Source organism: Neomonachus schauinslandi, chromosome 13 (assembly GCF_002201575.2).
Source record: "Neomonachus schauinslandi chromosome 13, ASM220157v2, whole genome shotgun sequence".
NCBI classification, from domain to species: Eukaryota; Metazoa; Chordata; class Mammalia; order Carnivora; family Phocidae; genus Neomonachus; species Neomonachus schauinslandi.
The window spans coordinates 57569684-57586965 of NC_058415.1; the positions used below are offsets into that span (position 1 = coordinate 57569684).

The 17282-nt window shown below is 43.1% G+C and overlaps 1 protein-coding gene across 2 annotated transcripts in view; it reads left to right on the plus strand.

Annotated features, from left to right (window-relative positions):
• Positions 1–17282, plus strand: part of UNC13B (unc-13 homolog B) — a 213072-nt gene that overhangs the window by 161331 nt on the left and 34459 nt on the right. The window contains exons 2-6 of one of the 2 annotated variants that reach the window (XM_044920652.1): positions 7427–7449; positions 9886–9932; positions 12560–12638; positions 14827–14901; positions 15401–15620. In XM_044920652.1, coding sequence (XP_044776587.1) covers positions 7427–7449; positions 9886–9932; positions 12560–12638; positions 14827–14901; positions 15401–15620 — 444 coding nt within the window. The remainder of the gene's footprint in view (positions 1–7426; positions 7450–9885; positions 9933–12559; positions 12639–14826; positions 14902–15400; positions 15621–17282) is intronic. The other variant, XM_044920653.1, reaches the window with a different exon arrangement.

Below are 17282 nucleotides of genomic sequence, written 5' to 3' on the forward strand. Positions count from 1 at the left end.
ACCACTCTACCAAAATAGCTTTTGTCAAGAACATCGGATGACCACTGTATTGTCAAACTCCTGTTCCATTTTTAGTCCTCCTCTTAGTCAGCAACTTGACATAATTGATTATGTCCTTCTTTTTATTATAACAGCTTTATTGAGTTATAATTTATATACCACAAAGTTCACCTTTAAAATCCCTTAAAAAGTGTACAATTGAGTGTTTTTTAGTAGATTCTTGGAATTATGCAACCATCAACTCCAGAACATTTCTATCACCCCAAAAAGAAACCCCTTACCTATTAGTTGTCACTATGCAATCTTTGCTTTGAGCCTCTAGCAGCCACTAATCTACTTGCTGTTTCTGTGGATTTGCCTGTTCTGGACATTGCATATAAGTGGATTCATATAATATGTGGTCTTTTGTGACTGGCTTCTTCCACTTAGCATGTTTTTAAGATTCAACCATGTTGTAACATGTATCAGTACTTCATTTCTTTTTGTGGTGGGATATGGATATGCCATATTTTGTTTTATCTGTTCAGTATTTGATGGGCATTTGGTTTGTTGTTGTTGTTTACTACATTTTGGCTATTACGAATAATGTTGCTATGAACATTTGTGTACAAGTTTTTGTCCAGACATATGTTTACAGTTCTCTTGGGTATATATTAGACGTGGAATTGCTGGGTCATATGGTAACTCTAAGTTTAACATTTTTGAGGAATTGCCATACTGTTCCCCAATGTGGTTGCACCATCTTACATTCCAACCAGCAAGGCATGAAAGTTCTAATTTCTCCACATTCTTGCTAACTCTAAATTAATGTCTGTGTTTTTTATTATACCCATCCCAGTGGGTGTGAGTGGTATCTTATTATGGTTTGATTTGCATTTCCCTAGTGGCTAATGATGTTAAGCATCTTTTCATGTGCGTATTGGCCATTTTTATATTTTCTTTGAAGAGATGTCTATTCATGTTGAGTTGTGTTTTTGTTGAGTTGTAAGAGTTCTCTATATATTCTGGACATGTGCCTCTTATCACATATTTTATTTGATTTGTAAATAATGCCTCCCAATCTTTGTGTTGTCATTTCACTTTCTTGATGGTGTTTTTTTTTTTTGAAGTATAAGTGTTTTATTAAAAATTTTTTATTGTGGTAAAATATACATAATATAAAATTTATCCTTTTAACCATTTTAAGTTTGTTCACATTGTTGTGCAACCATCACCATCATCCAATATCCAGAACTTATTCGTCTTCCACAACTGAAACTCTCTACCCATTAGACTAACTCCCCATTCTCCCCTCCCCCCAGCCACTGGCAACCACATTCTACTTTCTGCCTCTTTCAATTGACTGCTGTAGGTACCTTATATAAGTGGAATCACACAATATTTGTCATTTTGTGACTGGCCTGTTTTACTTGGCGTAATGTTTGTAATGTTCTCAAGGTTCATCCATGTTGTAGCATGTGTCAGGATTTCCTTTTTAAGGCTGAATGGTATTCCATTGTATGTATATATACCACCTTTTTAAAAAAAGAATTTTATTTATTTATTTGACAAAGAGAGACACAGCGAGAGAAGGAACACAAGCAGGGGGTGTGGGAGAGGGAGAAGCAGGCCTCCCGTGGTGCAGGGAGCCAGATGTGGGGCTCGATCCCAGGACCCTGGGATCATGACCTGAGCTGAAGGCAGACGCTCATCTGACTGAGCCACCCAGGTGCCCCTATATACCACATTTTGTTTATCCACTCATTTGTAGGTGGATACTTGGGTTTCTTCCACCTTTTGGCTATTGTGAATAATGCTGGTATGAACATGGGTATATAAATATCTCTTTTGAATCCTTGCTTTCATTTCCTTTGGGTATATAACCAGAAGTAGAATTGCCATATTGTTTTCTATAGGGGCTGCACCATTTTGCATTCCTACCAACAGTGCACATAGGTTCTAATTTCTCTACATTCTTGCCAACAGTTGTTACTTCTCTCTCTCTCCCCCCCCCTTTTTTTGTAATAGCCATTATAATGGATATGAAATTGAGTGCAAAAGTTTTAGATTTTGATGAAATTCAATCTATCTATTTTTCTTGTGTGGATTGTGTTTTTTGGTTTCATAGTTAAGAAAGCATTGTTGAACCCAAGGTCACAAAAATTTACTCCTATGTTTTTTCCTAAATGTTTTTTAGTTTTAGCTCTTTTAGTTCTATGATCCATATTGAGTTAAATTTTTTATATCGTGTGAGATAGGGCTCTGATTTCATTCATATGCATTTGGATATTCCACCACCATTTGTTGAAAAAGACTCTTGTAGTCTTTCCTTATGCCTCAGTTCCTGATTTTTTTTTTTTTTAAAGATTTTATTTATTTATTTGACAGAGAGAGACACAGCGAGAGAGGGAACACAAGCAGGGGGAGTGGGAGAGGGAGAAGCAGTCTCCCCGCAGAGCAGGGAGCCCGATGCGGGACTCGATCCCAGGACCCCGGGATCATGACCTGAGCTGAAGGCAGTCGCTTAACCAACTGAGCCACCCAGGCGCCCTCAGTTCCTGATTTTTGAAACACTTTCTTCACTTGGCTTCTAGACCACCTCTCTGTATTGGTTCTACCCCAGTACTATTGACCGTTCCTTCTTAGCCATCTTTTTTGTTTTTTAAAGATTTTATTTGTGAGAGAGAAAGAGAGAGCACACAAGCAGGAAGAGGGGCAGGCAGAGGGAGAAGCAGCTCCCTCCTGAGCAAGGAGCCCTATGTGGGACTCGATCCAGGATCCTGGGATCATGACCTCAGCCGAAGGCAGACACTTAAGCAACTGGACCACCCAGGCGTCCCCTTCTTAGCCATCTTTGCTTGTCCCTCCTCTTCCCAACCTTGTAGCATCCCAAGATTCAATCCTGATTTCTTCTTTTTTATTCATACTCACAGGCTAAGTAACCTATTTCAATATCATGAGTTTCATAAGGATTCCCACATTTATATCTCTGGCCCAGACATCTTCCATGAATGCCAGACTCTACATCTTAACTTTCTCATTTGGATGTAAATAGGCATCTCAGATTTGACATATCTGAAACCAAATTCCTGGTCCTTTTCCACAAGCCACTACCAAACCTGCCTTTCCTATAGTCTTCTTTACCAGTATATGACACCCCCATTCTTGCAGCTGCTCAGGCCCAAATCCATAGAGTCCTTCTTGTCTTTTCCTTTTCCTTTTCTCTCATAGCCCACATCCAGTCAGTTAGTAAATCTGCTTGCTCTACCTTTAAAAAGTAACCTAAACTCCAAAGTTTATGGCAGCAATGTCCACAATAGCCAAAATATGGAAAGAGCCCAGATGGCCATCAGCAAATGATAATACACACACACACACACACACACACTGATATACTGAATATTACTCAGCCATCAAAAAGAATGAAATCTTGCCATTTACAATGAGGTGGATGGAAATAGAGGGTATTATGCTAAGCAAAATAAGTCCGAGAAAGACAAAATCCATATGATTTCACTCATGGGGAATTTAAGAAACAAAACAGATGAACATATGGGAGCGAAAGGGAAGGAAAAATAAGAGGAAAACAGGGAGGCAAACCATAAGAGACTCTTTATAAAACAGAGTTGCTGGAGGGATGGTGGGTGGGGAGATGGGATAACGGTGATGGACATTAAGGAGGGCACTTGATGTAATGAGCACTGGGTGTTACATGCAACTGATGAATCACTAAATTGTACCTCTGAAACTAATAATACGGTATACGTTAACTAAATTGAATTTTAATATATTTTTAAAGATTTTATTTATTTGACAGAGCACAAGCAGGCAGAGGGAGAGGGAGAAGCAGACTCCCCGCTGAGCAGGGAGCCCGATGCGGGGCTGGATCTCAGGACCGTGGAATAATGACCCAAGCTGAAGGCAGCTGCTTAACTGACTGAGTCACCCAGGCGCCCCGAATTTTAATATTTTTTAAAAAGTAACCTAAACCGGGGAGCCTGGGTGGCTCAGTCGTTAAGTGTCTGCCTTCGGCTCAGGTCATGATCCCAGGGTCCTGGGATCGAGCCCCGCATCGTGCTCCCCGCTCAGCGGGAAGCCTCCTTCTCCCTCTCCCACTCCCCCTGCTTGTGTTCCTTCTCTCGCTTTGTCTCTTTCTGTCAAATAAATAAATAAAATCTTAAAAAAAAAAAAAAGTAACCTAAACCTTAGCAGTATCTCTACCTCCACCATTATCATCCTTGTGTAAGTCACCGTTTTCTCTTACCCAGATGATTTTGGTAGCCTAACTGGTCTCTTGCTTCTACCCTTGTTCTTCCACAGTCGGTTATCCCCACAGCAGTCAGAGTAATGCTTACAAAACATGAGTCAGATCATATCATTTCTCTGCTCAAAAGCTTCCACTGATTTTCTATCTCAGAATGAAAGTCAAAGTGCTTATGAGACTGTAGAGCCTGCAGAGTCCTATTTGAACTGGTACTCAATGCAAACTTGGTGGCGTTCCTCCACACCGTTCACGCTCTCACCTCAGGCTTTGCACTTTCTCTGTGTTCCGACTAGAATACCTTTTTCCTAGAATCCACATAACTTCTTTACTCATTTCCTTCAGGTCTCTGCTTAAATGTCACATTATCGATGAGGCCTCCCTGATAACCTTTTATAAAATTGTAATAGTGGGGTACCTGCGTGGCTCAGTTAAGAGTCTGCCTTTGGCTCAGGTCATGATCTCAGGGTCCTGGGATTGAGCCCTGTGTCAGGCTCCCTGCTCAGCTGAGAGTCTGCTTCTCCCTCTCCCTCTGCCCCTCCTTCCACTCATGTTCGCTCTCCCTCTCTCTCAAATAAATAAAATCTTTAAAAAAATATAATAGTAACTGTAACATCACCACAGGGGGCATTATCTCCCCCCTCCCCCTTACCTGAATTCTGAAGCAGAGTCTCTATCACGAGTGATATGGTGTGTATGTAGTTCCAGATCCTGGAACCAAATTACTGTTTTGAATTTTGGCTTTGCCCCTTGCTGTGACTTCAGGCAACTTTCTTTTTTTTTAAAAGATTTTATTTATTTATTTGAGAGAGAGAGAATGAGAGAGACAGAGCATGAGAGGGGGGAGGGTCAGAGGGAGAAGCAGACTCCCTGCTGAGCAGGGAGCCCGATGCGGGACTCGATCCCGGGACTCCAGGATCATGACCCGAGCTGAAGGCAGTTGCTTAACCAACTGAGCCACCCAGGTGCCCCTTCAGGCAACTTTCTTAACCTCTCTGATGATCTTTAGTTTAATCAACAAAATAATGGAGATAATGATAGTATTTACCCAGTAGAGTTGTTGGGAGAAATAAATGAGCTTATTCAAATAAAATGTCAGATACATAATATGTTCACATAGTGTTAGCTACTATCATTGTCTTTGTCATTATTAGTCGTCAGCTCCTCCTCTAGAATAGAAGCTTCTCAAGATCAGGCAGTTTGTTTCATTATCTTTGCTTCATCACCAGCACTGAAAACAGTGCCTGGTGTACAGTAGGTACTCAATAAGTACTTGTTGAAGAAATGAATCCTCACTATAACCCTGGGAGGTAGTGTTCTTAGCCTGCTTTTTACAGATAAGGAAATGCAGGCTCAAATAAGTTGAGTGCCTCAAGTCTTTTGATTCCCAAGGACAATGAAGTTAAGATTGTTTTAATAATGAGGAAGTATGTCACTTCCTTATAAAATGTATTCTCTGGAAGAGTGCAATCATTTTTGGGGGTCAGAGATTTTTTTTTTTTTCTTGGCAGAGTGGGTGTTCTATAGATACACTGCACTTAAAACTAAATCTGAGTGGAAAAATGTTAAGGCATTTTAGGAAGTTAGGAAGCACAAAAAGTTTGACTCTTAGCAAGAAAAAGGTTTTGTTATGTTTGTCCAGTGGATGGGACACTGAGGAGCTAGTACAGCAGTTCCTTGGAGTCTGAAAAATGGTACAGACTATTGGCTAAGAGACCTATGTTTTCTCTGGTGATGGGCAAAACACATGTTCTTAGAAGCTATTGTTTTCTAAGTCCTGAAAGTTCAGATTCCTTTCACTATATACAAATGATAGGAAATGTGCTAAGCCCTCAGGCTACAAGGGTAAAATTATATATATTATATGGAGAGCCTTGTCAGCAGATTCTTAGGCATTATGGGGAACTCTGGGAAGAATAGAAAGACACAAATTAACTTTGACATGATGTATAGTGTATTTTTAAGATAGTGGAGATAGAGAGAAACCTTTCCAATTTGAATCACAGGTCCGTTAAAGTGTTCCTTGCCTAATTTTCTTTTTCAAAGAGAACAGAGTACAGTAGGGGAGGTGGGAGTAGATGTAGAAGAGATATGGCCCCATTCCAGCAAGTGTCTTTTGCATTTCACCTACATTCCTGTAGGTGCACTGTTTTGGAGGATTCCTATTCCTGAGTTCACTCCTCTGCCAAGTCAGGTGACCCATTAGGCCATTAGAAATAATTGAAAAATTGGAAACTTATGAATTAGTTTCTGATTCTCCCTTTTACTTATTATGTAGTATCAGTGGGTCTTTAAAAGGGAGGGAAAAGAAAGTGGAGGAGAGCTGATCGGCCCAGGTGAATGGACTTGCCTTAGAGAAGGAAACCTGTGGAGCTCTCCATATGTGTCCTAGTAAGCAATGTAGTCTGATGAATAGGAGAAGTAGTAATCTCTGGACTTGTATCTTCCTCTACTGTGGCTTGCTAAAGTCCTTCTGGAAGCATCCATATCCTTTGGAGTATTGTTCTGGATTTAATAGATAATCAGGCCTGGGGCTGCTGTCATGGTTTTATCATCTAGATCATGGTGACTTCTATTGGGGCAGTGGCCAAGTGATGCCCCCAACTATAGCCTTTGAGCATCCTGGTCCTAGCCTTAACTTCAGGCCTTAACCTGTCCTAACTTAACTTAGGCTTTGGGAAAACAGGCCAGGGTTTTCTGGGCAAATGCATTGCCAAGCCTGCATTGTAAAATGGAAAGGGTCCAGTTACCAGGCCTTTGGGGTTTGAGGACTTATCTCAGATCCAGAGTAAGTACACATAGCTTCTGAGGAAGGAACTCACTTTGTGCTTAGCTAGTTCAGGTAGCCTGTTGGAGTGGCCCTTGGTAACAAAGCTTGTGGCCCTGGTTTCCATGACGCTGCATGCAGGCCAGTTTGGAAAAGGGTGACTGAAATCCCCCGCTAGACTTTGTCCTTTAGTTTGAGTAGTCAAACCGGGAATGGTCTAAACTAAAAGGAGGGGCCAGCCAATACAGGAGGTAAGGATTCTGGAAGCTAGGCTCTGTGAACTGCCCAGTTGTTCAGAGGACCTCTTCCTTTCTTCTTAGTTCCTTGAGATTTAGCTGGCATTTTCTTTGGGTTCCGTGCTATGGGACTGAATCTACTAACCTTTCTGCCCTTTTTTTCTGCTCTTTCTCTCCTTGCAGAAGGAAAGCGAGGAGCTGTTCAGGTTGTGCCTCTGGCCCTTTGGGCCTTTTTTGTTGTCTATTTTCAACCCTTCTCTCCTAAGCACGGTGTGCGTGTGTGTGCATGTGTGTGTATGCGTGCGCGCATGCACACATGTGTATGATCTGTGCCTCTGAGCTTTGGCTCATGCAGATAGTCTGTTTTTCCTGAAAGCAGTTTGTGGGCATGCTCCATTCTTGTATGCAGACATCCCTGGAGCACAGTGTGAGAATGTGTGTGCCAGCATGGTGCACATTCACTGTAGCATGTGTGTGCTTATACTCGTACTCAGTTTGACTACCCCAAACACTGATTGCCCTCCTCTTCTACTTTGCACAGTGTTTGTCCATGTTTTGCTTGTTACTGCAGGTTGGCATATGCTGTAAACCCTTGCTGAGCTCAGCATGCATATACTTCGTATTTGGGAGCAGGAGTTGCTGTGGGCATTTTGTGCCTCTTGCCTGGGGTCCTAAGTGTGAATGTGCTTTGTGCTTCTGAGCAGGTTTCTTGGTCTCTCTGTGAGCACAAGCTTCTGTAGACCTGTGATGTGGTTCCCCCATGCCATGTGAATGCACAGTATAACTAATACTTTGTGCCTGTAAGCACTGGTTCTTGAAGACAGTGAGGGTTTGCTGTTGCCTGTGATTCCAGCCCTGGTGAACAGTGAATCCTTCTTCAAATGGGTGTGCACACGTTTCATCACCCTATGTGCAGGATCCATGGTCACCTTGTGTTTCCCTCAGGCATAAGTTGTGTCTATGAATGTACCTGCTGTAGGTACTTTATCTAGACCTCCTCTCACTCTCAGTCCTCCTTCAGTACCTCTGTGTGCATGCTCTATGCTTTGTCTGCAGGCTTTAGCAGATCCTTTGTCTCCTCTAAATGTGTATGATCTGAGCTTGTTGAACCCTGGTTCCCAGAGACCTTTTGTGACTTTGTTTCCTTAAGGTCTGTGGTTTCTGACAAACATTTAATTCTAGGTAGGAAATAAAAATCTGCTCAGTAGAGTGACTATTTTCAAAGGGAAGATAAGTCCTGGGTGGTAAGATTTGGGGATTTAGGGATAGGGCTGCCCCTCAGAAGCAACCTTAGGAGATGTGTATCAGCCACTTCTGGTTTCCTTTTGGGCTTGGCTGTCGTTTTGCCGGTATTATCCCACCCACAGAACCAGGACAAGAGCCAGATAAGGTGAAATGGGTTCATGAAGGGCTGTAGGCAATAGGCAGATAGGCTTGCTTAGAATACAGACAATGTGAGAAGGGTCTTAAGTCCAAAGTTCATCTTGAGCCTACTGCTGACCCAGGGTAATTCTTACCCACTTTTACATCACCCTATATACATGGCTGTCCTACCTCTCCCTACCTCTCTTTTCTCTACTTTGTCTTGCCTAATTTTATCTATAACTTCTCCCTTCTGTGGCTCTCCCAAAACTTCACCCCCTGTACAAAGTTAAACACCTTACTTCTGCCTTCCCTGCTTTGGAGCTCGTTTGTTCCAGGATAATTAGCTGGAGCCCAGGTATCAGGAGGCGTGAAAGTTTTGGGGGGTGGAAGGGAACAAGGAAGGGGCAGGAAGCCCCAGACCTGCTAGCACTAGGTTTATTGAGCCTAAACAGCATTTACCATTGGTTCTCTGGAGAGCCCTGGAAGCTTTGGAACTTTGTTCTGTACACTGCTTAAAGGATTTTTTTTTCTGTGGGTTTGTTTGTTCATTCGTTTGTTTATGGAGAAACCTTTAAAAACTGTTCTCAAACTATTCCTTGAATTGTTTGGTATCTCAGTTTTCAATTTCTCATTATAGAGCTCATAAAGTCCACCAGAAGATAATCTAAGTATCTAATCTCCCCTGGGTTCTCTTGTTATATATAGAGAGAGCTTATCAAATGTAGAGTGTCTATGAATTAGAATTTTAAGGAACCTAAGCCAAGTCAAATCACAAGATGAGATGGGAATCCAGAAAGACCAAGTCACCACTCTGTGACAGCAAAGGGAACTTACGAATATAACTAGAAGACTCTATATGAAGTTGTCCTTTTTCTTAAGAGGCCTGGAAGCCCCAAGTGGACCTTTTTTTTTTTTTTTTTTTGGTAAGCCTTGGCTTACTGTTATGTATACCAGTGGATTGTGTGAGGGGGATATAAGTTCTGGCACCTCTCACACTCCCCAGTGAAACCTTAGCCTTGAGATCTCAGTGAGCTTGACTTTATATCTTCCTATTCACTGGGGAGAAGGGAGACAAGGAAGTTCTCATTTCAGCAACCTGCTTTTGCTCTGGCTGATCAGGGCATTGGCTTAGACATCAGTCTGTCTATGTCACCACATTTTGTATGTAACCTACACTTTCCTGAGCTTCCTACTTTACTGCTCACTGCCTGACCAAAGAAAGATGGCTATCTCCCATCTTTTCTAGGATCTAACTTTTTTTCTATCTCTTTTTAAAGATTCCAGATGATGGTCACCCCTCTTTGCCCCAGTGGCTCCCGGAAGGGTAAGTGATTCCCTACAAGGTTTCTTTGGATTTTATAGTCTCTCACGCGACTTCCAGCTTTTCCCCTGGGAAGCAGTAGAAAAAGCTCCATAAATTGGATCCTGGGAAAGAAGAGGCTCTACTATACAGATTGGTTGGTTCTCTGGGGAGAGGAGAGAACTCTGCAGACTGATTGCTCAGAGACAGAAGAGAGAGCTTTATAGAGTGGTTCCCCTGGAGCAGGGAAGGGAGACTTGGGGCTTCCCTATCCTTGCCTCTAGAATTTCTGATTCATTGCATCTTAATAATGATATACCCTTTAGGTAGAAGAAAGAGGAAACTAGAAAAATATCTGTGTTTGACACAGTTCTTTTTTATTCCATTGTTGATAGTGTAGTTGATTAGATTACTCTCTGGGTTTTGTCCTGAATTCAGCTGATGTGAGTCACCTACTTATTCCATTCCACTCTAGTCAAGACATAAGTAGCATCCTTTATGAGCTCAGTGTGTTCTGTCTGTGCTTCTTGTTTGAGAGTCTCAGACCCATGTGACTGCAGCAGAGAGTCATTTTAAGCTGCTCAACTGCTGCCTATAACTGACTGTTCTTGAGAGGAAAGAGTTTAAGTGCCTCCCCCTCTTTCCCCTGGCACATAAACTGCCCATTATTTCTCGGGATCTTCTTTCTCTCCTTGTCCCATATAGGCCTTTTGACATGAAAGTTCCCAGTGGATGCCTCCTCTCCCTCATGACCAGGGAAGAAATAAGATCAGATCATAAAGTTATCTACTATATGTTTACATGCTCCTTTTCTTTGTGATTTGTCTTTTTTAAATCAAGAGTTGGTCATTTGAATGAACTATCCTTTTTTCTGTTGTCTGAAGCTCATTTATGTTGCAAAATCCTTAAGTGGTACATATTATAGTTTTTAGAATTAACCACAAACTTGTGGTACCAGTTGCTTTTTCTACAGACCTTCTTTGGAACTTTAGCTTTTTTCTTCTAATGGTTGTAAAATACATACATGACAATGGAACATAGCTAAGTTATTTGTATATTTAATTTTTTAAGCTATTTTTTTTTAAGATTTTATTTATTTATTTGACAGAGAGACACAGCGAGAGAGGGAACACAAGCAGGGGGAATGGGAGAGGGAGAAGCAGGCTCCCCGCTGAGCAGGGAGCCCGATGCGGGGCTCCATCCCAGGACCCTCAGATCATGACCTGAGCCGAAGGCAGATGCTTAACGACTGAGCCACCAGGCGCCCCTTTTAAGCTATTTTTAAATGGGGCCATGCAGTGATTTTCTAAATGCCTCCCTGTTGTCTTTCCTTTAGCTTAGTCCTTGGAAGCTGTTACAGGTTTAAAACTTCCCTAGGTCTGGTAGTCTCATTGAAAGCAAAGTTCATTTCCTGTGTTTAGGAAGCTAGTTTATTAGAAATGAACATATCAGGTTGCCTGTTACAACTCTTGGCCTTGATCTAGTTTGTGGCTCCATTTTTTGCCTATATAGCTGGCTGGCAGTACCTACTTAATCTTCTGCAACATCTCTTTTTAGACCAGTCATGGTGTACCACCCAACTACCTTACCACCTTTCCCATCTCCTTGTTTTCATTAAGGCCAAGTACATGAGTTCTTTTTATTGAGGCTCAGAATAACAGCTTCCAAAAGGTCAGAGAAATTTTATAGTTCATTCCTTTTATAGAATTGGCATCAAGACCCAAAGAGAGGAAGTAATTTTGGCACAGGACATGTAGTGAATTAGTAGAAGAGTTGGGGATAAAATCCAGGTTATCTCATTGTGAGCATGGTGTTCTAGGACATTTTCTTTATTGTTATTGCATATAGTTATGGAAAAAATGGCAAAGAACAACAAAATCAATAAGCATAGAAAAGGTATTATAAAAATTTTAGAAATCTCCAGTTGCTCCAGCTGTAATTTTTTTTTCCTGGTCCCTGTTGATGTGTCCATAGGACTCAGCCAGATTTTCAGAGTCCTTCTGTTGTTTCCTTCCTGAATGTCTTTTTTCCCCTCTAAGTGGCCTTTTGGAAATCTTCTATCCCACCTTTCCTGCCTCCATTTGGTTATGCAGACTCCTCTTTCCATGGAGACCTTTTTTCTTAAGGAGGATTGGATGGACAGAACTGGTGACTCTTTTACTCAGGATAGAGAAGGTCATCTCCTACATGTCATTAGCAGTCTTACTTAGGCAGCAGCTCTTCTGTAGAGCCATTCCCATGGACTCTGTTCTAGCATAGAATAGGAAACACTTATCTTAGGGGAGCAGTGTCTCTGGCCTGAGTGTAGGGAGAGGCCCTCTTAACTACCAATTCCCTCCTTGCATTATGGAGTACAGAGGCCTTCAAATAAACAGGTGCCTTGAAGTGTTGTTATGGGATAAAAGAGCTCTTGATTTTTGGCTAAAACTATAGAAGGAGCCTCAGAAGGGCACTCTGAGAGCAGATTCCATTGCTCATCATTCCATGGCTTTATTTCTCTCACTTTGTGTCTTCCTTACCCCTCTCAGAGACATATGGTGGAAATCAGTTCATCTTCCTCTGGGGAGAGGGTGAGCAAGGAAAATAGAACACTGAACCTGCCAGTAACAAGGCAGGACTGGAGGTCCTGACATATTTTCTTCTCTCCTCAGGCCAGCTGGAGGGCTCTATGGCATTGACAGCATGCCAGATCTACGCAGAAAGAAGCCACTGCCACTTGTCAGTGATCTGGTGAGTGACTCTTTGCAGACTTAGGCTGCAGGCTTGGGTTATCTCCCATTGGGCCTCCCTTAGGACTGGTAGTGGTCCATTTAGTGACAGATTCTGGTCTGAAGATGTATCATCTAAAGCTTCACTGAGACTTAGTGATGTAACCTTAGTTGGACTTGTTCTATCTTACTCCCTCATTAGAGCCCCAGGTTCTTCATTAGCTAAAGCTCCTACCTAGAACTGTAGCTTGGGCCCTTAAAGCTGGGCTCCAAAGTAGTCTTCTAGGTATCTTGTTCCTCTCTACAACCTTCTTTGATGATCTGGAATGGAAACTGCCTCTAGCCCTGACCTAGATCATTGAGTTTAGTGTATAATGAGCATGACTGATGCTACTCCTTGGAGGTAAAGTGACAGTCTCCTCCTAGGATAGATTTTTCTGGAGTATTTCTATGTCCCTAGTACTTAACTCAGTGTCTTGCACTGAGACGTAATGATAAAAAAAAAAATTGTGGAATTGAATTGAAACAAGCTTAGGAGTTAAAGCTGATCTCAGGACCTCCAGAATGACTGGAAGGTCCCAACTTGGGTCATGCCTCCTGCGGCAGGATCAACTCAAGGAATTTTCCATAGCCTAGTGGGTGATGGGGGTGGAGTAGGGCCCAGGCTTTCCCAGAGTCCTAGAGCTCTAAAGCTAGAAGTTCAGTAAGACTTGAACCCCTTTTCTTATTACTGTTTTCTGCTCCTGTTTTCTACCCCCCACCAGTCTATTTTGTTTTTTCTATCCACTCCTTTTCCCATTTCTCCTCCATTCCCGGCTCTTTTTTCCCCCACCAGTTTCTCTATCCTTAGTTGGCTGAATGGAATTATCCTCTCCCGTTTTCTCTCTCTTTTTTTTTTCTTTCCTTCCTTTCTTTCCTACTGCCTGTGTATTTCTCCTTTCTCTTTTTCCTCCTTTCTAATGTATATCTCCTCTTACCATAAAGCTGGTTGGATGAGGATAAGTTCTGAGGTCATCTCTTCTTTATTACTTTCATTATCTTCCATCTCCTTTTTCTTCTCTTCCTACTTTTTCTCCACCTCTACCCACCCCCTCTCTCTTGCATACCAGCTGCTCTTTGCTTAACTAGTTGGATGGCAGTGTCTTAGTCATTTCCTACTCCCATCCTCCATCTTTTAACCTTGCCTATATTTCACTTCCTGGCTTAACTCTTCCTTAGAACAGAAGCTCTAGGCCCTAGACAGCTGGCTGGGTTGAAGATAATTTTTAGTGGATAGAGGCAGAGGGGGTTGGGATGTTGTTCCCTACATTGATTAGACTATAGGGAAGGACCTTTCGGTTGCCTCTGCAAGTGTTTTCATGCTCTTGGGGGTGGCTTTAACATCATGTTGTTCCTTTCTCTGCTGTCCTCTGCACAGGCTATGGTGAGTGTCTCCAGAGCCCCTTTCCATCCTCCGTAAGAATCCACATCTCAAACCAACTGGGCCCCTCCCAACTCTTTCTCCTGCTTAGGCTGATACTATACCTCCTGTCTACCCAGTGTCCATTGCCCTAGGGAAACCATGTGCCTCTCCAGGGGTTGTCCCTAAAGCCTGGGCTTGGCAGATACATTAGGTTCCTTTACATGACAGCTTGGCTAGCAGAGCAGTCCCAGCTCTCAGATTTAATCCCCTGCCTTGATTGACTGAGGTTACATTGCCCCTTTCACTTGCCAAGTGTCCTGCTCATTTGGGCTGCTGGCCTCTATAACCACCTGGGATTGTGTGGGTGTGGGTTGGTACCCAGGGATAAAGGATAGCATGGCATCATTCTCAGTGATGGTTCTTAAATATGACTCTGACATAGTTTATTCTGTTCTTAATGACCTGTTCCTACTGTAATTCTAAACTTGTCATTTTCCTTTGCCTTCCTATAAACGAGGGGTAGGAAACCTACCAAGAGGGAAGGAAAGAGAAACTCTATGGATGATAGGTGCCCTAAGAGAAGTTCCATTCTAACATTGTTAGAATAGTCCCGAGGATCTTGTGTTTTAGATCTTAACGTGGCATTTTTATTACCTAGAACCCATGGGCAGTCCCTGTGAATGACAGTCAAATTAGAGAGAAAGTAGTAAGTCAAGTAGTCAAGTCACTTTGGTCACTGAAACTCCCTTCCTAGGACTTTGCCAGCCCTTGGCAGTAGCCAAGGCTGACAGCAGGTCTTCTCTCACAGTCATTGGTCCAGTCCCGGAAGGCAGGGATTTCTTCTGCAATGGCTACACGCACCTCTCTCAAGGATGAAGAGCTGGTAAGTGACCCATGGGCTTTTGTGAGTCCACTGGCCTAAAAACTGGTTATCATCTTTATAGTCATACTAACTGAGAATTCAAGAGTGTTGGGCACACATCATTAATGAAATAGATAAAAAGCTTTGGGTCTGAGTTTTCCACGCTGGAAGAGGCAAGGAGCCAGAACAAAGGTAAGACCAAGTCTCACGTTGGAGTATGTGACTGATGAACTCAGGGTTTTATGGTGGGGCTAGTATCCTCTGTTTCCTTAGAAAGCTTGAATGCTGGGAAAAGGTTCGGATGTAGCATTCAAGTCAGATCTCTCTTGGGTGACCAGGAGCACGTGACATTGGGGGCTTCTTTCTTCCAGTCTTGACTATGGGCTGGGCCAGGCTAGAGTATCTCCTTTATTGCCAGAGGAGAAACCAGGGTCTTGATTACCCTGCAAGGATCTCAGTTCTGGTATCTCTCAGCAGAGACCTAAAGTTGTTGGCGGGTGATGGGGTATGTGTCTTTCAGAAATCCCATGTGTATAAGAAAACCCTGCAGGCCTTAATCTACCCCATCTCGTGCACCACACCTCACAACTTTGAGGTCTGGACGGCCACTACCCCGACCTACTGCTATGAATGTGAAGGTCTGCTCTGGGGCATTGCCCGGCAGGGCATGCGCTGCAGTGAGTGTGGAGTCAAGTGCCATGAGAAGTGCCAGGACCTGCTCAACGCCGACTGCCTGCAGCGTGAGTGCCCCTGTGGTGAGGGGTGTAGAGCAGGGGCAGCAGGGCCTCTCCAAAATAGCCTTGCAACAAAGAGCTAGGATGGCTAGACTGTCATTCCTCTGGTTTCCTGATTGTGAAGCTCTTTCTTTTTCAGAGAAAGTACGGTCCTGAGTCAAGGGGCATTGCCTTTCCAAATAACAGGTCTTATAGCACTCACTCAAGCACCTTTAGGAAAACATTTTTGAGCTTTCTTTCTTTTTTTTTTAAAGATTTTATTTTATTTATTTATTCATGAGAGACAGAGAGAGAGAGAGAGGCAGAGGGAAAAGCAGGCTCCCCGCTGAGCAGGGAGCCCGATGCGGGACTCGATCCCAGGACCCTGGGATCATGACCTGAGCCGAAGGCAGACATTTAACCATCTGAGCCACCCAGGTGCCCATTTTTTGAGCTTTCTGTGGCCCTGTGGCAGAACTGGATCTCTTCTAGGATTCAGATGATCCCAGAATCTGCTTGAGTAGTGTACATGCTGCAGTGGCCATATTGCCCAAATGACTAGAGTATGTGTTTAATTGGGGACCAAAAGTAATGAGAGAGTTCTGTGAGTTTCCACACTTCACAGAAGAACCTCTTAAAGTATAGACCCTAGGACCCAGGGAAGGTGGCATTTTTTTTCCTTGATTATAGATGCAGCTTTTAGACACAGTGCCAGGAACAGAACCATCAAATGGATCAGGCAGAGGTCCCAGAGGAGAATGTGCCAGACTCCCAAGGCCCTGACTAAATACGTGATTTGTGATGCCATCATGGAGTGGGGCGAATAGGAGCAGGAAAAGCAACAAGTTTCTGTCAAAGGAGTTGGCAGCCCTCCAAATTCTTGCTCCTTGCTGGGAAAGTATTTTTTTGCCCCTCCAGGTCTTTCAGGTGTTACGCAGAGCTAAGCCATAGCAAAGAAAGTTTCAAGGATTGTGGGAGGAGAAAGGAAGGTTACCTTTAGACTCATAAGCACTTCATTATCCCAAGGAAAGATATGTGACATAAATGGGGCCCAGAGAGAGGCCTCAAAGAATTGTTCCCTTAAAATGTCTTTCTGTGAAGAGCCCTAGATTGGTGCCAGTGGTATGGCTACAGCAGACATGCAGAAACAGGTAGAACAAAGTCAGTGGAAGAGATGGGGCTCTGAAAAGACTGAATATGAATGCTGGTGATGACTTTGCCCAAACCCATCATAAGGCGGGGTGAGAAGCACAGGTGTCAGCAGACTCTTGCTTTAATTGCTGAATACTAGCAGCCAGACAGACTGTATAGGCAGCTTGCTGGAAACCTTCTGAAATGCTGCTCTGTAGCAAGAGTGTCTACCTTTTTCTCAAGGGCCTTCTAGAGGTCCTAATCCAAGGAAGTAGCAGTGCATGGGATATGCTAGCTAAATGGCAAGACTAGGATGCAGCCCAGGTCATTTTTTATTTATCAGAAAGTATCTTTTGCCTAAAGCTTCTGTGAAGCGTAGGGTGGAATGAAATGCCCTACTATGGGCCTCCTGTGACGGAAGATCCACTCACCATCTTTCCAGGGTTAGGATGCAGATGTTTGCCTTAATTTTTGCTCCAGGTTTTGTAGAAAAGGCCTAAGCCTTTGGAGAATAGAGAGAGGTAAGGGCCAGTCTGCAGAGCCAGTAAAAGAAGGAAG